Consider the following 27,336-nt stretch of genomic DNA (forward strand, 5'->3'; position numbering starts at 1 on the left):
TACATTTACCAGTTTTGTTTCAATTTGGGGGTTATTTTTTATTGCAAGAGTGTGGCGGTGGTTTCCCATATTAATCATTTTTTCTGTTAGAGATCCATTTAGATATGCTATGCCAATATCGTTTTGCTTGTTCATTTCATATGTGATATAATTTGTCTGTAAATAAAAAGAAAAAACAATAAAACAACTGGCATTCCTTTCATGTAACTGAGTAGTTTGCATATCTGCCAATTAATTATATTTCCTATTTTAGGGTTTTGATACCTAGGCAAAAAAAATTCCTGCATTTGATCAGTTAGAATTGTTGAAATATGATCAGATTTTATTATTATTAATTTCCTTCCAATATAGATAGTCCTCAACTTACAACCACAATTTAGCCCAAAATTTATGTTTCTAAGTGAAACATTGTTAAGTGGGTTTTGCCCCATTTTACGACTTTTCTTGTCACATTTGTTAAGTGAATCACTGAACTTCTTAAATTAGTAACATGGTTGTTAAGTGAATCTGGATTCCCATTGACTTTGCTTGTTAGAAGTTCGCAGAAAAGAGTCACATGACTTGGGTACACTGCAACCATCATAAATGTGAGTCAGCTGTTAAGCATCCAAATGTAAATCACATGATTGTGGGGATGCTGCAATGATCATAAGTGTGAAAAATGGTCATAAGTCACTTTTTTCAGGGCCATTGTAACTTTGAACAATCACTAAGTGAACTGTTGTAAGTCGAGGACTATCTGTATTGTATCTTCCCAACCATTTCAGCTGTACCACATGAAATTTAACTTCTGAATAACTGGTTTCATTTCTCTTCTGTGTTGTGTGATGTTGACAAGAGATGAAATCCACTGTTTGCTTTCCTAGCATATATATACAAATAGGTTCACCCAACTATGGATTATGTGTCAAAAACAAAGAAAACATAGAAAATGCTGCCTTGAAGTGCCTTACACTGAGGCATGAGGGAAATTATAACTTTATAACTTTGTAAGAAACTTAAAGTGGAGCCACTTTACAAAGCACCGTGCATGCCTAAGGACTACAAGTGGGTAATGTGAATGGGGAGACAGAGTAGTGTTCTAAAAATTACTAATCCTAAATTTTGTTCTACATAAGGAGAAGGAAGGGAAAACAGTACAACAGTTAGAAATACTGATTTCAGTATTGATGAGATACAGTTTATAGGCTCCAAAAGATACTAATTTTCATGCCAAGTTCCAATTTAAAAATGGGCAAGTTTAGGCATGGTAAACACATCCCAAAGGGAATGACGGCGTAATTTCAGAAATGTAGAAATTGTTAGCATTAAAACAGAAACTGAGATGGTGTATAATGTAGGAAATCATGATATATGCATGAGAAGGTGCATATTCCCAAACCGTATTTTGACTAATAGTATATTCACTAATTTCTAATTAATGCTGAGAAATTTTATCCTATTAAAAGTACATCTGTTTTGAAACTGGAATAAAACTTAAATGAAACATACCGCATTAAATGGACTCAAGACAATGCGCTCTTCACCAGTAGCAACTGTTGCATTAGCATCTCCGAGATTTATTATTTTGACTTGAAACTGGTTTTCTGAAGGAAAGACTGGAAGAGTTTTCTGTGATAGACAGGTAATAAAGTGCTATTATGTCAAACTTCACCTTGAAAGTATCTTGAGAATTAGTAACATATATTTACATTCACAAAATGTGGCTGTGCATTACTAATGGCAGTTTACATTGTAATTACACTATTTCCCCATCCATTCACAAACAGCTTCACTGTAAAATGTCTTTCATCTCGGACTTACAACTAAGGCTGAGCTTCAGGGTCAAAATTCATAGATCTATAATCCAGGTAATAACAAATGAACTACATAGGAGTCCTTAAATCACCTCTCATTGATGCTGCAATGGACAAGGACAAAATGGACCATCCATGAAAGGGTTGTGCTAGTATTCAGTGGGGCTGCTCATTCTTTTTTATTTTATTTTAAAGTATACTGTCTGCAACAGTGTGGTTTTTATTCTCAGCACATGCTGCAATTCTGAAGGAAACTTCCCATGAAATTCACAGTCTAAAACAGGGTAGCAACCTGCAACTGTGGAATGGGTCTTGCTCTGTGCTCACTGGGACCACTAGTTTGAGGAGGAGAGAAAAGACAGGGGATGTCTTCTGGATGTAATTTTGTTAGACAAGGGAGCAGGCACACCAGCCAATATTATTTACTCATCTGCAAAACTGAATTGTTAAAAAAATCATCAATAAAACAAAATTTTCCTTACTTCTGTCTTAAATAAAGCTAGAGTAAAAATGACAGGAAAGAAATAAACTCATCCTGTTTCTTAATAATCAGACCAATTCTTTGTCTCTGCAGTCTCTCTCCACTTTTCAAAAATAAATCTTTGTCAAAGACTTAGGCCTAATCTAAGCTAGAGATTTTCAAACTTTTTCAAGAAAGAAAGGAAAGAGAAAGAAAGAAAGAAAGAAAGAAAGAAAGAAAGAAAGAAAGAAAGAAAGAAAGAAAGAAAGAAAGAAAGAAAGAAAGAAAGAAAGAAAGAGCCCCAATCCAGTTTGGTGGGGCTTCTGAAGTCTAGCTGACAAATTTGCCCTACCTGCTATGCCATAGTGACTAAAGGGAAGAATATCTCTCCAAGAGACTTAGGGAGTCTTTTGGCAGAGAGTTAAAATAAATACATAAATAAACCTACTCTCTCTGCAATGGACCAAGCGGGTGTGGAAATCTCTTCCAGAAACTCAATTTGAAAAATATTGAGTCTAGGTCTTTTTTTCCAAACCATTTGATTGTCAGTTATCTTTAAATGATATCTATCCCCCATATAAGAAAGATAAACAGGTGGTCCTCATTTAATAATCACAATTGGGACAAACAATTCCATTGCTAAGCAACATGGTCATTAAGCGAGACATCACATGACCATGAGCTTCAATTTTAATGCCAGCTTCTTCTTTGACTTTGCTTGTCAGAAACTGGTTGTGAAGTTGCAAATGGAGATTATGTGATCACAGGATATAGTGACAGTGCACCAACTGCAAAGTGCCTGAAGCCTGATCACATGACTGGGGGGATGCCACAATGGTTGCTGTATTCTGGGACTGGTCATAAAGTCATGTTTTCAATGCTCTTGTCACTTTGAATAGTTGTTAAACTGGGCAGTTAACCAAAACTATTCTTTATAGCAGTTCCCCCTCCCATAATGCAAAATCAGGATTCTAAATCATCTAAGAGATTTATGAATAGACGATTCCCCCCACTTCAAAAGTTTAAGTCTTATAATTTAAAACATCCCTGGACAGAATTTGGCTCTAATTTTACTTACATCAATTCCAACTTGTACCACAGCAGCAATAACAAAAGCCAAAGCTGCCAGTATCATGCCAACCGTCATCTTTCTCAGAGGCCTGTGAATGAAGGACACAGAGCTATTCAGGAATGCTTTAAATTAAACACTACAAACATTAAAACAACATTATTAAAATAAAAATAATTATGGACTTCTAATTATTACATAAAAAGAATATACCATAATACATAACTAATCCATATCTTCTTTAAATTCTCCCTTTCATTCAACCTGACTTCATTATTCATAAAAAAAATCTCCTAATTGAGTCTAAGCTTTTAGAAAACCAAAGCAAACCTTTCCAAATTACTTTTAAAAAGAAAATTATGATGATGGTGGTGGTGGTGGTTAATCGCACAGCTGGCCATATGTCTAGACTGGATTTGGCATTTTTGTCCACCTATCAAATCTTTCCCAAGCACTTGAAATAGGCAGATTATGTTTTAGTTAGTTTCACAGTCCAAGACTGATGAAAACTTAATTCAAGTCTTAATCAAAGACCTAAGAATTACTATTATTGTTCACAATAATATGAAGTCACAGCTGCCAGTTCTTTAGCTGATGTTGGTCTTCATATGCATCTTCCCAACATAGATGTGCAGATCAAGCAGTGTGGCCTTTTGCAATTAACAGATGGAAATTTTATAAATGTACAGATTTTCTAAGTGCTATCCGTCACTTTTTTGATATGGCACCCATAATAGTTCAATTTTGATTTTCAGATCTTAATATTTTGTGATCTCCTCCAATTCTTTGTCTTTTATTCTGCTATCCCCTGGATTGTATCCCACATCAATTATTCACACCTTTATCTTTTTGACCACAGTTATATCACATGTGTTATGAGCCTAGATTTTATCAGTCTGTATTCAAAAAATATATATTTTAACTTGCTCAGTTACAACTACTTTTTGATTATGTGTTCCCAACAATTTTTCATTACTGTTAATTTTTTAAGATATTCCAGTGAATTGTTTTAGTGACTGTGTTATGTCATTATTTATAATCAATTTGTGCAATCTTCTTCTCTGAGCTGAGTATATTATCAACATTTCTTCTGCTTTTTTGTATAATCTACACTTTGAATCATTTGATGATTTTTCAATCCTGACCTTGATTAAATTGGTTCTTACAGCTTGCTCTTGTGCAGCCAAAATGAAGCCTTCCATTTCTTTTTTTAATGTTCCAGCTATAAACTACTGGAAGATTTTATCTTTATTAACTTCCCCTTTTGTAGAAATTGACCGTGTAATGCTTTTCCTTGCCAGCATTCTGTTCATGTTTTTATTACATTATTTTGTTATTCAAGTTTTGTTTCCTGTACATTTATTAAACTCCAATTTTTAACTTTCATCAAGAGCACACTCCATTCTGATGTGGCTTCCATAGTCACAAAAAAATGTGTGAGAACAGGGGTGCTTTGAAGAATAGTTGTTGGATGTTAGTAAACATGGCATGTCACCCAAAATATTGTGGAATGTCACATATGTCAACTCCCCATCATTGCACTAATATGTCTGTCACTAAAAGTAGTGATGCATATATCTTATCTCTCTGAAAACATATTTCCGTTATTGTTGAATCTTTGTGTAGTCCCTCAAAACCTTTAATACAGTATGTTGCAATGTTGAGGAATACACATTTAATGTAAAATGTCATTTTGCAATACCGAAAGACTTAGAACAGGTTTTCAAACTGGTGTCTTTCAAACATGTTGGAATACAATTGTAATAACTCCTGAGATCAACACCAAATTAGAGGAATTAGATCCAAATCATGTTGAATCAATAGATGTTTTTTTCTCTCTTAACCTTTCTTTATCCACTCTTAGAACAACACAGACTTAATAACTGAATACTGAAAGAAATTTAGCAAGATGCATAACTCAATGTTATCATTTGATATATGACAAATAATTTTGAGGTGTAATTTTCACATTTTAATAGATTCTAGCACAATCAATTTGTTATATGTAAAAGTTGACACAAATATTAACAGGAATACGTTTTCTCATATAGGTACACTGAGCACATCCTACATCCTTCTCACTTGCAAAACACTAAATTAAGATTGTTGCTTTATAAAGTTACTTTAATTATTAGTGAAAATTTTGAATGATGCTTATTTATTACTTACTGCTTAGTTGTTTGTGCCCTACCATCAGAAGAAAGGTACTTATTTTTCATATAAAAGTATTTTTACTAGTTGTGTCACCTTTATAGTTTGATTTGTAAACTAAGCAAAGTCATTCATGTTAACATTACTTAAGTTAAATTTCATGCATTAGAATTTGATGCAATTTTCTACTTACAATTTTTAGAAGTCCATATTTACTTACGTGAAATTTAAGTTACACTTTTTAATTAAAGGGTAAACAACAGCATCTACAATTGGGACCATGATTACAATGAGAATTGGGTTTACAGTCTGTTACAGAAGAAAAAATAAGAAAATTAATAATGTTCAGAAAAAAGTAAAATGATTTTTGGAAATAGCTCAAACCCCCCAAAAGTATTCAAAAAACTGCTTACTGTACCTGCATCTGGTCTGGCTGAATCTGAATAGAACCCTAAAATGAAAGAAAAAAGAATAGATGCATTTCATTTTTAAAATCTCATAAGAACTTAATTTAATACTTTGAATTAATTTAATTTAAATATCACTGCCCTAATCCAGCAAGGGGAATAGACATGGATATCTATCAATTGAATGCTTATCACCTGCTGAGCGAGGAACTATGGATAACTTTTTAGGTAAAAATACATAATAAAGACTCAGTCAGAATTTGATTGAGGGTTCTTGAGTAAGAAATAACTTACAAAATTTCCATCCATAGTGGTGGCTTGCAATGTCCATCGAGATCCCTTCAGAATAAAAATACAAGTTTTTAAGCAAATAACACTAATTCAATATTAATTGTCTCAGATGCACAGTAAGTATCTACAGTATATTAACAATATTTAACAAGTCAGTGGTAGAAGGAAAAGAGATTAAGAGCCCACATTGTTATCTGGAAGTGATGGGCAAGTATGTCAGGAAAATATAAAAGTAAATTGAATGCCACATAAGGAACTTTGGTAAAACCTAAAAATATAGGATCGAGGATGAAAAGGGAATATGAATAAAATATGAATTGAATACTAAAGTGAATGACCAAAATGAAATAAATACTTTGAGATAGTTTGATCATATGGAGAGAATGAATGAGGACTGAATTATAAAGCAAACATATGAAGGAAGAGTGATGGGTCAAGAGGAAGAGAAAGTCATGGTTGGGTACAGTTGATGATATCCTCAAAAAGAAAAAGGTAAGAATTTTAAAGAACAAAAGTTACTGTGTGAAGCAGTGAAGCATGGTCCCAGTGGAAGTGGTAATGGTTTGCAAAGGTATAGAGAAATAGAATTAATGGCCTTTGTGTAAACAAGATTTAGTTAGATTTTTGTCTTCTATTGTGCTCTTAATTTTGTTTTTGTTTACTACTTTATACCCATTTTTTGTGCTTTGTATAAGGTACTTTTCTCAAAAGGGAATATTGTAGGATGATGGGAAGTATGTAAAGATGGATTGTTAAGATATTTAAAATTCAATAGCTGGAGCAGTGAAGGATTGGACAATGGGTAAGAGCACATAGTTATAGATAATTGGCTGAAGAAAGCTGACCACTGCATGAGGGAATCTGAGCTGTGATTGGTTGCTGTGAGTGAAAAGGGGGAGTTTCCTTGTGTTCCGCTTTTTCCCTCTGTCTGCACTGCGTGCTCTCTGTAATTTACCTCATGATGTTCCTGCTGTGTTGAATTACCTGATGATGCAACTATTTGTCTATCTTATTTACTGTAAATATATTTATTTATATACAACTGCAAGTTCGTGTCAACATCTCCGACTCCATTTGGACACCAGCTGCGCAATTCCCTGACATGGATGCAATTTTTATTAACATTATAAAAAGACTTAACTGAAGAATGAGGTATACCATCTCTAATGTACAATCACATTGGTGGTCCACTGGATTATATTTTATGTATTTTATTCCACTGTAATAAAAATGTTCACATAGAGTTTTTTTAAGTCTATTTCCAATACTAAATCCTAATCTACAATTATAGCAAAAGCACTGCACGGCCATATGAACACCCAAAGGAATAACAATTTCTTCTCTCAACTTACCTGCTGGTCAAAAAGGGCCCAAAACATAGGAAGAGGAATGTACAGGAACAAAACTTTTAAGACCATCTTAACCTCAGTAATAAGCCGTTTCTGTAACAAAAGAACAAAACAAGAAATGTTAAATAGATATCTTCCTTATTCATTTGCATTTATTTATGTGTCAAATATTAAATATTTAAATTCTGCAAAATGAGGCCAATCTCTATATACAGATTGAAATAAGCAGCAACAATGCATCTAATCTACTGAGAGGTACCAAGAGATAAGGAAAGTATGAGGAATAGCAGTAGATATGGAAGAGGACTTTATTCATAACCATATTATAAAGGTGGGATGTTTTACCCGCCCCTCAAAATAAAAACTATACTAAAGGTAGTTCTTGGTTAACAACCATTCATTCAGTGACCATTGAAAGTTATAGTAGTGCTAACCAAATGATACTTATGCCCATCCCCTGAAGTCATGTAATCAACAAGTGTGTACTTGGCAGTCCTTCAGGAAAGGAAGTACTTCTGCTTAGTGGATATTGTCATCTGCTTGCATTGCTATAAAGGGGAAATAGGTAAATTCATGGAAGCTAAAGTAACCTGATCCTGACAGGTAGACATTTCAGTAACTAAAATCAGTATTTTTTCTCAGCATCAGTGTTGACTGAATGGGTATTAGTTAATTATAAGACACCTTACTTGTCATATTAACAACTCTCTATTAGGTGTTTATTTGCACAAGATCATAAGTGTTATGTTTGCTTATCTCAATTTGGCTTAATATGTTTATAAGTCCACCCCCATTTGGTTAATTTAGCAAACTAAGAAAATAAATAAATTCCACAACCATATTGTGTAACTACAACCAAAATTGGATTTTTATTTTTATGCCTATAATTGAAACCTAGGTGAGTCATAATTACATAATTGATGAAGCAATGCAATGATTATTTTTACATCTCAAAATTTTGTAACTGAGAATGAGAAGTACATCACCTGATGTAAACAAAAGGTATGCATGATTTCTACAAACAACAGAATGCTGTTTTTAAAAAAAGCAGATATGTCCAAAAGTTAATTTGAAAGTTAAACTTATTAGACCCACATTTTTAGTCAGATAAATATAGTAGATATCTATCTACAACTAGGTAAACTGCTTTTATTTTAATCAGCTTATGGACATTGAAAAAATATTAAAGCATTGTTCATTTGTTTGTTTGCTTATTATTAGTATCTTATGTGTGTTTTCAAAGTAAACTGATATTAAATCTAACTTCCCAAATGATACACAGGATGCTTTAACCTTTATTCTGAGTTTACTTAAACTTGTTCAAATTTCTGAACGTTGGGGGTTTTATGCCAATTGTTTTTCAATTATATGTGCTGTCATGTTTATCTTTTTGAAGTTGCATGCAAAATTTTAAGGCCGCCAGGGGCCTTAAATGGTACAATGCTAGCAATCACTTAATGAAAATAGGTCAATCCACAAAGTAAAACCTAAAGCAAAGCTGTTGTTATAGTAGTATATAATGAAATTCAGTACCGGCCAATAATACAACATACCTCATATTTTTCAGTAGCCCAGTCCAACCAGTGTTCTCTCTTGGGAAATACTTTGCTGCGATGTTTAAATCTATTTCGAACAGCAAACTGAAAAAGAAATAATTTGCAAATTAATTAAAACACAATTCTTTTTTTAATTACATTCATAAATATTTGGGGGAGGCGAGTACCCCAAGTTAACTGCCTGAAATACCAAAAGTTATGGGAACAGAAATGGTGCTAACTGGATGTGAACAAAGTTCTCGATCCAAGAGGCGATCCAAGTCCAGCCCCCTTCAAAATTTGTTAACTCTTATTTAGCATCAATTCAGTGCTGACAATTAGTTAACTAGGTTCTTGTGAATAAGTGTGAGGAATATATCTTCTTAACTGGAGCTTAACGTGTAGTCCTGATTCTTCACACTTGACAATATTAACTATGGTAATAAACAGTAAGGATAATACAAAAGACCATTTCCAGAACAATCAAAGACAGCCTAGGCTACTTCCTTGAACATCCTTCCTGATGCTCTTCAAATATGCTGGACTAACTTTCTGATTTCCCTTTTGGAAATCAGAAATCATTTTTAATTTCTTGATTAAAGAAATTGGAGGAAGTGCTATTTTTTAACTTTTCCTTACAAATACAAATGGAACAAAAACTTCCAGCAAGATGATAAATTTAAGGAACCCAAACAGTTATTTAAAAGCTGACTTATTAAATCAGTATTTTTCAACCTTAGTGACTTTAAGATGCATGGACTTCAACTCATGCTGGCTGGGGAATTCTCAGAGTTAAAGGCTGCACATCTTAAAGTTGCTAAGTTTGAGAAACATTGTAATAGATGCTTTATTCAGGATATAAATCTTCCTTTTTATTGGGGAACTGTGTCAAATTTTTGTACAACATAGCAGTGCCCCCAAAGTAGATGCCATGTTTATCCCAGATGGAGTTCAATTTCTGTTTTCCAAAAATACTTTTCCCATTAAACTTTTTAATGCTATGGTATACAGTAACTAGTCTGTACCTTAACCATATATCCACAATGTCTTTAGGACTAACAAATCAGTCAGTAGATAGCTGCTGATTTCCTGGAATATTTAACATGAGCTCTCCCAGTGATATTAGCTTTCATTTATTCTCCATTTGCAGAAAAAATAAATATAGTGCTCAAGAAACAATAAAAGAGAAAAAGAAAAAAAGAGCGAGAGTACCATTTACTGTACTATCAAGCATAAAGCCAAGATGCAGCCTTTAAAATACTTAAAGCTAAAAACTTATTCAACCAGGTAATAAGTAACTGGTTTGACTAGGCTGCTTACATATTTTAAAGAATTCTGCATATATTTCTTTCTCCCTGCTCCCCATACTATTTTATGGAAACATTTGATTTAATTGGTTGAACAAGGTAGGAATAAATTTTGTTCTGGTTTTGTTCTGTGTTTTTGGCTTTAGATAGGAAGATCTAAACTACAGGTAATCCCTGAGTTACGAGCGTTCGCTTAACGCTCGTTTGAAGTTACGTGATGAGCGCCCCCTAGTGTTTACGAGCAAGTCCCGAAGTTATGAATATTGCAGCACCACGGCAGTCGTTCACTCTTACGAGCGACCTGAGTGGCACTGCAACATTCACCCTATTTCCCTCCCACACTCCTCACAACTGCTTCCCCCTCCCTTCCTGCTGTGCCAGACTCACTTACCTTACAAAAATCCTCTCTGCCGCGGTTTCTTTCCCTTTGAAAAAGAGGAGAGTTGGCTGCTGCTTGGAGCAGTCCTCCGAAGCCTGGATCCAGCCTCCAGAGGAATGCAGAAGTCCCTCCCAACCTCCGTTCCTGGTGCAAACGGCTAGGAAAACGCCTCCGAGGCTTGGATCAGGCCCTTGGAAGCTACCGCACTCTCCCACAGCCCCATCCAGGCTCCGGAGGCCTTTTCCAGGCCTCTACCACTGGATTTACAGCTGGGGGAAACCTTCTGCGCCCACCATGTGGCCAATCCGGGCTCCAGAGGCCTTTTCCAGGCTGCTGCATCCGGGAACTGAGGCTGGAGCAGGCTTTCACGACCACCCCGAGGCCCGATCCAGGTTCCGGAGGCCTGGACAAGACTTCCGGAGCCCGGATCCATGGCCGTGCAGTGATTTTGCAGCCCCCCAGTGACTGCAGGGCACGCGAAATCACTCTGCGGTCATGGATCCAGACTCCTGAGGCTTGGAAAACACCTCCAGAGCCCAGATCAGGCTGCAGAGGGGCTGCAAAATCGCTCCGTGGCCATGGATCTGGGATCTGGAGGTCTTTTCCAGGCCTCCGGAGCCCGGATTGGGCTGCAGGGGGCTGTGGATGCGTCCCCTGGCCTCAGATCGGAGTGGCAGCAGGAACCACGGCAGAGGGGAGACAGACCTTTTCCAGGTGAGTCCCACGTGGCAGGAAGGGAGGGGGAAACACGGCAGAGGGGAGACAGACCTTTTCCAGGTGAGTCCCACGTGGCAGGAAGGGAGGGGGAAACATGAGGTATCTTAGTGGCTCAGGGAGGCCTTGGGGGCCTGTTCCATCACTAGGTCCTCTATGGCCTTCCCCACCCTGAGATACCTCATGTTTACTTAACGAGTGCATTTTAACAAGGAAGACAGTGATCTCGCTAAAGGAACGAGATTCACTCTAAGAGTTTTCGATTTACAAGTGGAATGGGCAGGCTCCATTACGCTTGTAACTCGAGGACTACCTGTACCTTACTGTTTATTTTTCTACAAGATGAATTGAAGGGAGATGTCTTTGGCAGAAGAGCCAAGAATTCTTCATATGGGATATAAGAAGGTTTGATCTGCATATTATAATTATATATGCAGATCAATTGCATAATTATAAGAGCCATGGTGGCGCAGTGGTTAAATGCAATATTGCTGGCTAACTCTGCCCATACCCAGGAGTTCGATCCTGACCAACTTAAGATTGACGTAAGCCTTCCATCCTTTCGAGGTCAGTAAAATGAAGACTCAGATTGTTGGGGGCAATGTGCTGACTCTGTAAATTGCTTAGAGAGGGTTGTAAAGCACTATGAAGCAGTATATAAGTCTAAGTGCTATTGCTATTGCTTTATTTACCAAAGAACCCTTGGAAGAAGAGGCCTGCCAGAAAGCTTTTTACACTATTTCTCCTCCTAATTTGTAACAGCTCTGGCTTCATAAATGTAGATTAGGCTTCAAAGATAATGAAAAACATTTTAGGCAAAAATCAGGAAGAGGAATATTTCTGATCAGCAAGCAAACAATCAGTCTAGAGCTAAATCCCACACTGTAATAATTCTAGGTAAGGAACTAGAATTGCTATCCAGATGAAGGGTTTTTATGTAGTTCAGAAAAAAGGGGAACCCTGAGACAACTAGTAAGAAAATAACTGAATACAGATTTAGTTGAATATCAAGTTCACGAAAATAAACTGCCCTTGAAAATACTAGTCTTGCATTATATATTGCTTACTGAAATGCATTTAGCAACTTGGACCATGATGTTGCCTTCAGGTTTAACTTTCTTGTACATTGTGCTTCCAGCGATGAACACAACTGCAGACAGAAACCAAAAGATAGCAAGATTTGAAAAAGTGATTAAATTTCAACAAGGAGGGGTTGGGGAATTGGGTAGCAAATCAATTTATAGCCAGTTTAAGAACTAGTATTAAACAAGTAAGAAGAGGGAGAATTTGCTATTAAATTTAAGATCTATATATTTTCTGATATTCTATTATTCTTTTGAAAGTTATCTCTCATGCACAACCCGTAATAGGTCAATATGGTCAGGAAACTATCATAATGAACCAGAATACATTACGGGTAGTGGTGACCATAATTGGAACTGCAATTTTGGTCGCTAAGCAATGCAGTAATTCAGCGAGTCATCTTATGTCTAGACCAAGGCTTTTCAACCAGTGGTATGGGGACCACCTGTGGTACATTGGCACCTGGCAGGTGGTACACGACCATCCTAGAAAAGTGGTAGCGGGGAAGGGGAATGAGCTGAATCGGTGGCAGCACCGCACAAGCCTGAGCGAGAGATGGCTGGAGCTGCAGGGCTGTCAGGGCTCAGTGGAAGCCCCAGGATCAGCGCCAGGCTCCAGCTGGAGCTTGGTACTGATCCTGCCGCTTTTGCTGAGCCCAGAAGAAGTGCCGATCAGCTGGAATGTTGCAGCATCTCCAGGGTCTTGTGATTTACATTCAGATGCTTGGCAACTCATTCATATTTATGACGGTCACAGTGTCCCAGGGTCATGTGAAGTGACCAAAACCTGCTGCAACCACCCAGCAGATGGAGGAAATAAAAACCAAACACCCCCCCACCCCACCCCCGCTGCCAATCCTCAACAGAAATGAAAATCTCAGACAGGAGGAAGAGCGCCATTGTAATTTTGAACAGTCACTAAGCGAACTGTTGTAAGTCGAGGACTACCTGTACTTCATCACTTTTTTCCTTTTTTTTTTTTTGGTCATCAAGTTTTTGGCACCTTGCTAGGCGACTGGTGGTACTTGGATATTGCCTCCAGAGGATACTAAAAGTGGTACAATGGGTGAAAAGGTTGAAAAGCCCTGGTCTAGACCTGATTTTATGACCATTTTTATCATGATCATTAAGCAAATCACATAGTTGTTAAGCAAATCCAGCTTCCACAACTGGCTTTGCTTGTTGGAAACTGGCTGGGAAGATTGCAAACCATGATCACATGACCTCAATCCACTGCAACCATCATAAACCCAAACCAATTGCCAAGCGACCAAATTGTAATTACATGACTGGGGGGGGGTTACAATGTTGTAACTTCAAGAATCAGTCGTAAGTCACCTTTTCTGAGGCCAGAGGCCATCATAATTTAAACAAATAGTCCTAAATTGTGGATTACCAGTATACCGTAATTATATCACTGTAACAAAATTAATCATATGTGAGTAAAAAAGCAGTACATCTGATAAATTGTCTGACTTACTCAGTGCAACAGCCATTAGGGCAGCAGGAACACCAAATGCCAGAGGATAACATTGTTGTTTGTCGTGAACTCCACATTCCACTCCTGTACAAAAAAATAAGTGGGAGGCATAGTTGTGGCTTTTCTGAAACAGTAGCCTGAAAGAACAGGTCTTCCCTATCAATTATTCAGTGAACTAAATTACATATTATATTTGAACAAAAGTTTATACATGGGAGTCTCATTTGGAAATATAAGCAGCTTGTAATGATTTATAGACTTAGGGCACATACTGTATATAGCACATTATTTGACTGTTCTATTGTCCCATCTCATGCCATCTTTAAACTAAGCTATTCTAAAAAAAATCCTCTCTATACAGAGAAAATATTTAGTCTCCATGGTGGACTTTCCCTTTAGACAGATCTCCTGCTGCTGTGTCTTCCCACCCTTGGGAAAATAATTCCCAATTCATTTATTTCCTCTGGGCAGATTTTCCTGGAGAGATAAGAGAGATAGAGTGATAGAGAGCACACAGGTACATATACATACACTCATACATACCATACATTCAGACTAGCAACAATCCCATTCCAGATTCAGATTATGCAAGGAAAAAATTCCATGCAAAGAACAAAGGTCTCTTCTTTTATAGATGCATGTTTACATTGAATAAACAATATATTTCATCATTATTTGGTGCAATTACTTTGTTATATCAGATTATGATTATATTGATCTTATTAATATAGCCACACATAGTTTTTATAGCCAGGGCATTTGTATTCTGAGTTACATAAACCCAGTGCTTTTTTTGTAAGAAAAAAGGTGCCGGAACTCACATCTTGTTAATCTTTTATTTACCTTTCACACATAGTCAATCACTGTACACACACCCATACATGTCAGTTGTGTAATGAAACATAATGGTCGCTGCCCACAGTAAGCACTCAGCATCCGACCACACGACCAATCACAAGCGGAGCAGTGCCACAAGCCGAGCAGCCGGACAAAGTACGCATGCATCGGACTCGATACACAAGCAGCCCGCATGCACCATTTTAATTATTTTGCCACCGAGCTGCTACGCTCAATAGGGCAATTCAAGTCCACATGGACCAAACATCAAATTTTCAAAAGTTACTTTTAAAACTTGGAAAATCCGTCAAAAAAAGTTGCCAGAACTCTGTTCCGGTGAGTTCTACGACAAAAAAAGCACTCCATAAACCATTCAATTGTTGCTATTAATAATGTCCACACTATTACTAGAGTCTGTGGCTTGGATTCCAAATAAGATGCTATATAATGAGAAAGGACATTTGACCTGTGTTAGAAACAGTAGGGAGAGAAAATGGGCTTTTTACTGGATGTCTACTCTAGTTTCACTTGCTGAGATTTATACTTCTGAGAACTTCAGAATAACAGAGTTGGAAGGGACCTTAGATATCTTCTAGTCCACCCCTCTGCTCAAGCAGGAGACCCTATACCAGGGTGTCAAACTGCCGGCCCATGGGCCGGTTGCATCATGCAGAGGCCGCGCCCACCCCAGCTCTGGCAGTGCGAAAAAAGTCATGATATGTCACGACATGTTATGTGACACAACGAGTTTGACACCCATGCCCTATACCATTTCAGACAAATAGCTGCCCAATCTCCTCTTAAAAACCTCCAGTATTGGAGCACCCACAACTTCTGGAAGCAAGTCGTTCCACTGATCAATTGTTCTCACTGTCAGGAAATCTCTTAATTCTGGGTTGTTTCTCTCCTTAATTAGTTTCCATCAATTGCTTCTTGTCCAGCCCTCAGATGCCTTGAAAAATAGGTTGACCCCCTCTTCTTTGTGGGCAGCCCCTCAGATATTGGAACACTGCCATCATTTCACCCCTAATCCTTCTCTTCATTAAACTAGATCAGGGGTCTGCAACCTTGACAACTTTAAGACTTGTGGACTTCAGCTCCCAGAATTCCTCAGCCAGCTATGACATCAATCCACTGCAACCATCAGCTATGCTGGCTGAGGAATTCTGGAAGCTGAAGTCCACAAGTTGTCAAGGTTACAGACCTCTGAACTAGACAAACCCAATTCCTGCAAATGTTCTTCATATGTTTTAGCTTCTGGTCCTAATCATCTTTGTTGTTTCTCTCTGCACTCCCTAGAGTCTCAACATTTTTTTTATATTGTGACGACCAAAACTGGATGCAATATTCCAAGTGTGGTCTTACCAAGGCATTATAAAATGGCTCATATATAAGTGATTGTTCACTGAGACTCCAAGATCCCTCTTATAGTTACTACTATTGAGCCAGGTACCACCTATTCTGTGCATTTGGTTTTTCTTGCCTAAATATAGAGCTTTGCTTTTCTCACCACTGAATTTCATTTTGTTAGATAGGGCCCAGTATTCAAGTCTGTCAAGATCCTTCTGGAGTATTAGCTATTCCTACTAGCTTGGGGTCGTCTGCAAATTTGATGAGTTCCCCTTCTATCCCCTCATCTAAATCATTGATGAAGATATTGAACAGTACTGGGCTTAAGACAGAGCCTTGGGGTATCCCACTGCATACTTCCCTCCATGTAGATGCAGGTCCAACCGTTGAATGTGGTTGGTCAGCCAGTTATAAATCCATCTGGTAGTGCTGTCTAACCCACATTTTTCTATCTTGTCAAGTAGCAGGTTATGGTCTACTTATCAAATGCTTTATTCAAGTCCAAGTAAATGATATCCATAGCATTTTTGGTCCATTAATTTTGTCACTGGTCCACTAATTTTGTCAGTTCAAGAGTAGATAACAAAAGATTAAAACAATCATAGATTGTTTCTAATAAGAAGTATACTAGTTCAATGACAAACAGAGACCAATATTAATACAGACCCCTTCAATGGCTACTCTTATATTTGTATGTTTAGCACACCCCATACCTGTATCAAGATAAACTTATTGGTCTGATGTAGAAAAATGTACCTCTAAGTATTGGGGTGATGATAGTAGAAAGAAGGCTTCCAGCATTAATGGAAAGATAAAATATAGAGAAGAACCTGCTTCTTTGTTTTTCCTGAAATACAAAGAAGAACCTTATTATAAATTAGTTTTTGACATTCTTTTAATATAAAAGTGCAGGTTGTCTATAAATAAATGCTTTTGCAAAATCACTTATATAGTTTTTAAAAGTTTCATAAAAGAATGTTTATAGGTAGTCCTTACAACTATTCATTTAGCAACGTTCAAAGTTACAAAGGCACTGAAAAAAGTGACTTATGATTGGTATTTGCACTTATGACTGTTACAGCATCCCCACAGTCACATAATCAAAATTTTAACATTTGACAACTGGCATGTATTTACATCGGTTGCAGTGTCCCAGGTCACATGATAGTCATTTACGACATTCCAGCTAAAATTAATGGGGGAAGCAGATTTGCTTAATGACTGTTTGATTCACTTAACAACTGCAGTGATTCACTTAATATTTATAGTAAAATAGTAGTAAAATCAGGTGTGACTCATTTAGCAATTGCCTTTCTTGGCAATAGAAATTCTGATCTTGAATTGTTATAAGTCAAGAACTACCTGTATTGTTTTAGTGTACATGGAAATAAGTTAGATAGCAGAGGATTACTGGGACCAAAATGACTATGTTTGTTCCTCAGGAGAAAGTTGCCAAGTGTAAGTTTGGCTACAGAAATGTCAGCCAAAGTGCAGCTGTGGCAAAGATAGAGTACTGGAAAAGTATGAGCTGCATAAGCTGCATGGTGAAGCAGGAGAGAAAAAGGCAGTTTTTCAAGTATTCTAGTCAGAAGTTGATATGAATCTTGAAATATTATGAAGATCTGCTATACTTCCATTGAACCTCAAGTTGCATATTGTAAATAAAAGGTCAGAAATCTCCATAGTGCCACACCAAAAAAAAAAAAAATTCAAATGAAATCCATGTGTAGCTCCATTTCTTGATCTTCTATTTCCTTGATTAACAATACAGTGACAATATTGTTATACAACCAAGAATCAAACCAAAGGATGAGAGTTTACAATATTTGTAAGTAGTTAAATAAAAGAAAATTGATACCTGGTCTTCTTCAAACTGATCTCCCCCAAAGGCTGCAACACATGGTTTGATCCCACCAGTTCCCAGAGCAATAAGGACCAAACCAATCATAGAGAAAGCTCTGCAACAACAAAAGTAGATTGACCATACTAGGCGAGTGATGCAGAGGCTTCCTGGTCCTTTCACTTGTATTTTTCTATCTATGTTTTACTCTGAGCATTGAAATGTACTTGTTAATGGGCTACATGCGCAAACAGCTGAGGCACATAATAGGATCTCTGAAAATCCCAAAGGGATCACAGCACAAAATATATCTAGTCACCCTGAAGATGACCCACTGTGAAGATAGGATTGGAAAAACTGGAATTAAAAAATGTATTATGAAACAATGCAATGTGGCTAATACCCTATCCAAAGCATATTTTAATATGGTATAGATTTAGGCCTAGGCTAACATCATATTGGTGATTATTGTGATACATTTCAGATCCAAATTATATGTACATGACCCATAAACTCAAAGCCAACCATGATAAATAATAAATATTAGAGATGAAGCCGGCTAGCATATAAAGAAAGAAAAACCCTGACCAGGGAGCATCTGCACAGTAAATATGCACCCTTAGGAAAATAATGAAGACATAAATAAGATTACAGATCAAGAATGAAAACTGACATAGACACTGCTATGCTAGGCAAAAGTTAAAAGCAATGCAATATTACAAAAGTATTTCTGAATATCCAGAATTTTCTGGGATAATCTGTAAACATGTAAAATGTTCATCCAAAACTCTTCCATGTTATTTCTGTGAACCATTTATTTTCCTGTCCCCTGTACACATTTATTAATATTATAAAGTACAATTTTGAAAGATTGATTTCATAAGGGACAAACATCTAATTTAGCCATTAGTAATATGCAGAGAGAGGATTTCTTATATACGTAGTAGTTTGGAAGAGCAGAATTTAAAAAATTAGCTTGTAGCTAACAAATTTAATCATTTTCTTTGTAAATCAAGAGTGCAAGGTGACAAAGTTTCCATTTTGAAAAACGAAACAAACTCTTGCAAATGGTTTTCATAGCACAATCAAAAGATTGTAAATGGAAGCACTTTGTCTAAAAAAGCAGATCTGCGATCTGTTGCTACAGCAGAAAAAGGCTCCTTGGACTTTGCCACATGATGGGGTCATGGGATGATACAAAGGGAGGAACCAAGGCTACAATAATTAAGCACACAGTAAACAGATTTGTGGTACACTGAATGCCTAATAGGTCCCAATATGTGTTCATGTAGAAGATAAAGATAAGTGCAACTTACATGGGAATGTTAATGTCATCTGGTACACCATCGTGATTTCCATCCATCACGTCATTTATGGAACTTATCGACAAGACTGCTTGCCCAACTGTGTACACAATGGACAAGGAAATAATAGTCCTGTAATGAAGGACACAGACAGAAGATGTATTTTTAATGATGTCTCTCTCTCTTTTTAATACAAGAATATTACGTTGGTTCACTCAGTTTAACATAGTGTGTAATAATAAAAAATGAGCATACTCAATTGCACATATGTAAATATCACTGAATGCTATTCAATCTTTGATGGTTTTTCTGTTTGGGTTGTCAATATTAGTAGCTGCTTAGGAGGAGATGTCAAATATTGATAATGGAGTGAAAAAATAGTAAAATGGTAAAGACTGTCAAATAGAATACATCTGGAGACTCTAGGGACTTACATACACAGTATGTGTGTATGCCCATGCATTTCTGTATTAAACTTTCATATAAATGTGGCTTAAACCTCATGTTTGAATATTGGCAATGAAGAAGCCTTCTGAAAAACTGTATTTTCTGTTCTCTGTGTATATCTGCTGTACTTGACAATCTTCTGTAAAAAAAAATATCTAGGGATGTTAAACAGTAATGCCCACTTTTGAGAAAATATAATTATCATGTACATCTGGTATTTAAAATAATTATGTCTGGAAATCAAAAGTCTTTACTGTATTTGTTTTGTATGTGATTTATAAATTCCAAATAAAACACTTTATTAAAGTATAAAACATGGAATTTACATAGCATTCGTTCATTTATTGTTCATCTTCGTATGTTTGATTAGGCAGCAAAGATTCTAAATTGACAAATTCAGTTGTGCCTTTTCAGAAATATCAGTTCTTCTTCCATCAATGAATGTACACATTTCCTGATCATATGTTAGTGGTCCCACTGGAAAACAGATCAGGGAAATCTACTGATATTTTTCTTATAGAGTTTTTCACTGGTGCAGTAATAAGATCATGAAACATCAGACATGTCATCTCTGATCTCCCATGAAACCAGTATTCCCAGAACAACAAAGTAGGGAATAACTTCCAGGTGACACCCTGATAGAAAACAGAAACAAACGGCGAATGGCAACATGAAATCAAAACATCTCTTTAATTGATGTGATTAACCTGCTTGATGCTCATTATAATAATTAACAAGATCTTACATATAAATTATCTCTGACATAATTTTGTAATTTTCTTTAACAATTTTTTTTTCTGAAAAGGATAGTTTAGCTGAATTTTATAAGTAAAACAAAGCATGAACTGGAATTTAAGATTTGTGGGAAATATAAAAATATTATGTTTCCTAGGCATTGTAATCTTTTTCTTCCACCTTGGGCAGATTGTCATAGAAAAATCTGTTTATGTGGTGTCTACGTTGACACTGACTTGATCAATGGCTTTTGTAGAAGCAAAAAGTTGAAGGCATGCATATTCCTCCATCACTGCACCTTGATTAGGACAGCAGGATCTGGGATTTGAAGGGAAAAATATGGGGATATGCATATAGGGACTGTTACACCTGTCTGCAATTTTTTTAAATTTCTGTTTTTTCCTGGGTTCATGCAATTGCCTTCTAAAGTGGCAGTTCAACCCTGGGAAAAGCTGTGTTTGACTTAAGAGTTGGTGAGAAGTAAGCGTGCATTGTATATGGTTGTAGTCAACTTTTCTCCTTAGAATCCAGAGAACTACACTACCATAATCTTTTAAAGAGGAAAATTATATTATTCACTGGATAGGAATTGAAAAAATGCAGCAAAATGTACTTCTTTTAGTATTAAACTAAAGGTGTGCAAACAAGGACCTACAAGCAATGGACATGCTCCATTTCTCAAAACACTGAGTGTAATTTTAATATGACAGAAGCAGAATGATACCTATATTTAATTATTTTAAATAAATCAAATTATTTTTCTGCCTTTAGGCCTGCTACTACCTACTTACTGGAGTACACAGAGCCCACATTATGCCTGAAAGAAAATATGCTTCCCTCTATTAAAGTCAAGCTTTGGTTGATTAATGAAACGTGCAGTAATTTGATCCAATTCTGAATTAAGGAAATTAATCCCACCTTCCAATGCCCCAGGGAAAGTGTTTGAATCTCCTAACTGTGCTTTCCCACCAATATACACTCACTTGAATTTTCCCAGCCAGGAGTCAGCTATGAGTGCTCCAAGGATAGGCGTTAGATAGCAGAGAGCAACAAATGTGTGATAAATGGCAGTAGACAGATTATCATCCCAGTGGAGAAAAAACTTGAAATAGAGGACAAGCACAGCTAAAAAAAAAGAATAAGAAAATAATAAGAGTAGTTAATGGGAAAATCAGCAAGCAGCTGCATCAATAGTAGTCCAACTTAGAATATAATTTTTTAAAATCACCTCGCATTCCATAGTAGGAGAATCTTTCACAGAATTCATTGATGACTATGAAGAAGATACTAAGTGGGTAGCCAAAGCAACCGGCCTGAGGTAAAACAAAAACAACAAAATTAACAGTAATGTTTATAAAACTATAGAAATGTTTTACCACAATCTAGTATCCTTCAAGGAAAAAAAGTTCTGAAACTACACAATACTTATAAACTGTTTCCTCTCCAAGTATATTTGGCCTTTTCAAGTTACCTCGAAGTAGCAAAGATTCAGGAGCAGTAATGTAGCATCACTCTGTAACTGCTCTATAAATTAAAATGGAGGGGATGAAGAAAATAGAAACGAGGGGATGATGCTTCATGGTTATTTGAATATGCTGTGTGCTGATGTCCAGCCTCTGACAGGATAGCTAAGTACTACAGAAAAATTCATTAGATAAATCCACTAACATCATTAAAACCCTAATAAACCCTAGTTCATCTCTGGGCTATACTATACTCTGATTAGAGAATATAATTTTTGCTAGATTGAATTCAAATCCAAACATATATATTAATTATGGATTAACCATAATAGGTTAATCAGAAAAAAAATTCATAACACTTTGATGTAATCTGTTTTGCTTTCCAAACTACTAGTAAAATAAGTCAAGAAATACATAAAGGCTACATTCAAAGAGATTAGGTTGACATAACCTTATAGACAAAGACCAAAATCAGCTCTGGATTTTGCACTAGAATCTGTCAGAGATTATTATTATTATTATTATTATTAATTTGATTTATATACCGCCCTTCTCCCGAAGGACTCAGGGCGGTGCACAGCATATTAAAAACAAGTAACAATAAAATACCAAAATAAAATAAATAAATACCAAAATAAAAACCCCTCTAAGACCAAATTAAAAGCCAAATATTAGTAGCTGTGTCGTAATTAAAATTATATTAAAATCATCCCTAACTAAAATCCTAGAATGCAAGTAATGTGTTCTTAGAAAAAATAAAAAGAGACCACTAAGAATAAAGCTTCCACATTTTTCAACATAAACACTTACCCTACGACTTCCTTTACTTTCCTCTGTAAAGGAAAAGAAAAACAAAAATGAAAAATAAGCACTTTTGATAAAAGTTAACAGTATGGTACAACAGTCATTCCTTACCGAGAGAATGGAATTTTAGTTTTGTATTACAGACATTATATCAGCAATATTTAAAGTTGATCCTCTATTACATATCTATAAAATATAAATTTAAATGGGAATACTGTAACTTGAAAGATCTATGGAAAACCTGAAAGGTAATCATATTAGTTACATTTCCAAACTGCAATTTGAAAAAGGCCTACCTTTTAAAGATGCAAAGCAGCTTTTTTTTACTTATATTAGCCCTTCTCAATTACCACCTGCTCTGGATAAGTAATTATACAATATATTAGGGGAACGCCAATTTGGTGAAGAGCTCTGCTTGCAGATGTTCCTGCACATCTCTGGCTATCATGAGCTTTGTTTTCCTGGAGGGCTAATGCCTGCATAATTCTAAAGCAACTATTAATCTTGGTTCACATAATGTCTGTCATGCCCAATTCTACTTAAGTTTAAAGTATGATTATTGTGATTTATGAGCTCTCCCCTAATGTGTTTCTGGGTCCAGATAATAAATCTCAATGCCAAATAAAAAGTGAGATAGTGTATTAAGACCTGTTATGGCAAGCGAAACAAATTGAGCAATCTACATCTTAGGGCACATCTGAACACAGACAATATTATAGCGATGATTATGACATGCTCGTTCTTACGTAGTTCAGAATTCATACAATTCTACAAATGCATTCAATCCTGCAGGAGCAAATGGTGCGGTTCTTATCTGTGCTGAATATTGTCTATCAATGTCACTTTAAGTACAGTTCCTCTCTTTGGATTGGGAATATGGAAGATACAAACTTGGAACACACAAAAAGAGCCCTAATATTTGGGGTCACAGTGATTGTTTTGCTTCTTTCAACTAAAAGTCTGAGCAGTGCTGGACCATAGAAATTATCACATTGTATACCACTTCAGAATTTTAAAAGTTGGGACAATACCAGAATTCATGTCAGCATTCCTTAAGCACCTTTGCACCCTGCTTTACTATCTTGAAGATAAAGCACAGGTACAAGGAGGCTCTGTACTTTAGAACACTGATTTGTGGGGTAAGCATATCTATAGTTATTACAGGTCTATTTGTGATTATTCTAATAGCAAAGGGTTCATAGTTCACAATGCATGGAAAAAACTAACAGTGCTGTTAGCTACTCTTAAGCATCACACTGCTGCACTATGCACCAAACACAAGAAACCAATCGTCAGAAGTTATACAACCAAGTCTCTAGCGGTGCCCATTGCAAAAGGTTTGGGAAAATCAGCTTCCATTCATTTTTGACTTCTGCTGGGTGAGGTCATCCAGTGGTTTGGAGTGAGGCATCATCAATATGCTAACGATGCCCAGCTTTATGTCTCCACGCCAGGCCACCTGAGCAATGCAGTAGATATTCTGTTGCAGGGCTTGGAGGCTGTAGGAATCAGGACGGGGTGCAATGGACTTCAACCCATGCAAGATTGAGTGGCTCTAGGTATCTGGGGCCTCTGATGACAAGATTCTTTCCTCTTTGGTCTTGGATGGGATGGCTCTGATCCAGATGAACCTAGTGTGTAATTTGAGAGTCCTCTTGGATTCAAGGCTCCTGCTAGAAAAGCATGGAGCAGCCATGGCTAGGAAGGCCTTTGCATACATTCAGGTTGTGCTCCGTCCTCTGCTCATGGTCACTCACATCCTCATGAACTCTTGTTTGGATTACTGCAATGCATTCTTCCTGGGACAGTCTTTGAAAAGCATTAAGAAACTTTAATTGGTGCAAAATACATCTGTATGGATAGTAAATGGTGTCAAATATTTGTCACATGTAATACCATTACTACATGATATTCATTGGTTGCCTGTGTATTTCCTGGTGCAATTTAAGGTGCTGTTTGCCACCTTTAAAGCCCTTCATGACTTGGGATCCTAATACTTAACATCCATCTTCTCCCAGTGGTTTCTACCCATCCAATTCTGTTAGACAGATTGGGCATGATATGAGTCCCATCAGCCAAGGAACCGCGACTGGCAGGGACTCGAAGTTGTGCCTTCTCTTCTAGCCCATCCTCTAGAGCATTTTACTTCAGAGCTGAGGATGACCCAATCCTGTAGGCTTTTCATAAGGCCTTGAAGACCTGGCTTTGTGCCTGGGCCTCGGTGTGAAGGGCTCTGTTTCCTGGCTATATTGACATATATGATGATATTTTTTTCTCTGCTGCCCTATATAATTTGTACTATATTGTAATTGATTTTATTACTGTTTGTCATACAAAGTCACTTGTTTGAGATGGACAGCTATAGAAATTGAATGAATGAATGAATGAATAAATAAATAATATAGTTCTGTGCATCCTTCAGCACATGAAAAGGTCAATATTTGCAAACAATTGTCAATGTTGAAATGCAACAGTAGTTACCATATGGTTAGGAGATAATTAAACACTTATCTATAATTTTAAACCAACTCATTATTTTCCAATAAGAACTAGAAATATAAAATCGCCTAGTATCTTTCAAAAAGGGGAAAGAAGACAATGTTCAGATGAGTGCTTATCTCCACCTTTACTATAATTTCCTTTGATCTGATGGCTTCTTTTGTTCTGATAAATGGAAGCATTAGCATCTGAATGTGCATGATTTATAAAGTATGATGCTCTAAACCATTGATGGCGAACCTTTTAGAGACTGAGTGCCCAAACTGCAACCCAAAACCTACTTATGCATTGTCGAGTGCCGGGTGGGTGTGGCCCATTGGCTGGGTGTGGCCAATTGGGTGGGCATGCCCAATTGGGTGGACGTGGCTGCGGTGGTAACGGCAGACTGGGTGGGATAAAAAGTTCAATCAATCAATTCCAACTTTGCAAGATCTTTTTTTTCCCGCGAGAAGTTGAAATTGATTGATTTATTGAACCTTTTTTTTTCCACATGGCGGCAGAGGCCTAAAGCGAAAAGGGTTTTATAAAACCCAGCTGAAGGCCTAGGACTGGGGCGACGACACGCGTGCCCACAGAGAGGGCTCTGAGTGCTGCCTCTGGCACCCGTGCCATAGGTTCGCCACCACTGCTCTAAACTGATGCAAGAAATTTGCAATCAGTTATAAAGGCAATGACTTCAACACAAATGGGAATAACAAAGAGGTGACAATTTAAGAACAGTAAGTTCTGAATGATGGATCCTTACTGGGCAGCAGAACTGACCGCTTTCTGGAGTGGCCATAAGGTGGTTCAAAAATAGTAACAATGGAAGTCTTGAACCCACAATCAAAGCTCTGCACCCTTTGTATATGTATCAATTTAACATCAGGCATGTGTAAAAAATGGCAATGCTTCACTCACAAACTCTCAACTGTCACCTTGATTTTTTGGACCCCTCCTTACATATGCCATTATATCTCTTATATGTAATCTCTCAGGCAGAGTTCCCAATTGGCATCTGTACAAAGGACAGTTACATGCCTTGTGTCATGTACCAAGTCAGACTATCTAACCACTTGCTTTCTGCTGCAGAGGAAAAGGCTTTGTTCCTTGAAAAGACTGCAGGTGAAAATGAGCAAGACGACATATACCTGTGTCTTAAAAGGGAGGAGGAGTCTAGTCAGCCTCTGATAAAAAATATACCATACAATTACTTTTTATTTTGACATTATGTGTGTTTAAGTCCTTTATGTTTTTTCTGATATTACTGTTTTCTGTAAGCTCAGTCCTTGCATGTTTTAGATGCATTTTTTTTTGTAGTGAAGTTTGATTCTATTCATCCTTTGTGAGATTGGTCTATCTGCCCATAAGCACAAGAGGAGGGCAGTCCAATTTGCTTAGTCAAACACATCAGTGCTACAGAGCCAGAAGGTGGTGCTATAAAATTTATTTCCTTTTTATCACTTATTTCCCTTTCATTTGCCAGTACGGAATTAAGAATTAAGCTTTCTTTTCTCACATAATGGAATCAGAGAGGAGGATGCTACATAAAAGCACCCCTTTGGAAAACAGATGGCGGTGGCAGTAGTAACTGCCAAGCCCCACATCAAGACGAGATACAGTAGTTCCAGAGGATTTTTGATGAATATAAGATTTATAACTTTACACTTTTTTCACTGAATTTTAGGCAGATTAATGTGAGGAACCCAAGATGTACATTAACTTACAAGCTGAGATATAAAAAAAGAATGACACCCATCATAGAGCTCTTTTAGATATAACACTTGTGACCACAGCAGACTCCAAAACACCTTGGATTTTTGGGCTACTGATTGGTCTGGATTATGGCACACTGAACCTTGCCTCATATCAATAAGGTGGATCAATCTTCAGTTACAAAACTCATTTTATAATGAGAAGGTATTGTGAAAGGAGAAAAAAGGAAACATTACCTCCAGCATCCCTAGCTTATTTAAGGATATTCAGATTCAGTCTAGCCTTGTAGAAATTTGAATAAGCAACAAACTTGTAAAAAAAAATTAGCCAATTTATCTAAGG

The 27,336-nt window shown here is 36.7% G+C and overlaps 1 protein-coding gene across 1 annotated transcript in view; it reads right to left on the bottom strand.

Annotated features, from left to right (window-relative positions):
• SLC15A1 (solute carrier family 15 member 1) overlaps positions 1 to 27,336 on the bottom strand; it is a 42,402-nt gene that overhangs the window by 9,062 nt on the left and 6,004 nt on the right. The window contains exons 2-17 of the mRNA XM_015810135.1: positions 22,807 to 22,829; positions 21,762 to 21,846; positions 21,517 to 21,658; positions 19,364 to 19,483; positions 18,066 to 18,165; positions 16,964 to 17,054; positions 14,021 to 14,104; positions 12,526 to 12,608; positions 9,077 to 9,163; positions 7,527 to 7,616; positions 6,178 to 6,222; positions 5,895 to 5,927; positions 5,697 to 5,785; positions 3,335 to 3,416; positions 1,492 to 1,611; positions 10 to 156 (exon numbers count right to left, since the gene is read on the bottom strand). Coding sequence (XP_015665621.1) covers positions 10 to 156; positions 1,492 to 1,611; positions 3,335 to 3,416; positions 5,697 to 5,785; positions 5,895 to 5,927; positions 6,178 to 6,222; positions 7,527 to 7,616; positions 9,077 to 9,163; positions 12,526 to 12,608; positions 14,021 to 14,104; positions 16,964 to 17,054; positions 18,066 to 18,165; positions 19,364 to 19,483; positions 21,517 to 21,658; positions 21,762 to 21,846; positions 22,807 to 22,829 — 1,421 coding nt within the window. The remainder of the gene's footprint in view (positions 1 to 9; positions 157 to 1,491; positions 1,612 to 3,334; positions 3,417 to 5,696; positions 5,786 to 5,894; positions 5,928 to 6,177; positions 6,223 to 7,526; positions 7,617 to 9,076; positions 9,164 to 12,525; positions 12,609 to 14,020; positions 14,105 to 16,963; positions 17,055 to 18,065; positions 18,166 to 19,363; positions 19,484 to 21,516; positions 21,659 to 21,761; positions 21,847 to 22,806; positions 22,830 to 27,336) is intronic.

This window comes from Protobothrops mucrosquamatus, unplaced genomic scaffold, assembly GCF_001527695.2.
Source record: "Protobothrops mucrosquamatus isolate PMUCROS unplaced genomic scaffold, P.Mucros_1.0 scaffold_35, whole genome shotgun sequence".
In the NCBI taxonomy this organism is placed as follows: Eukaryota; Metazoa; Chordata; class Lepidosauria; order Squamata; family Viperidae; genus Protobothrops; species Protobothrops mucrosquamatus.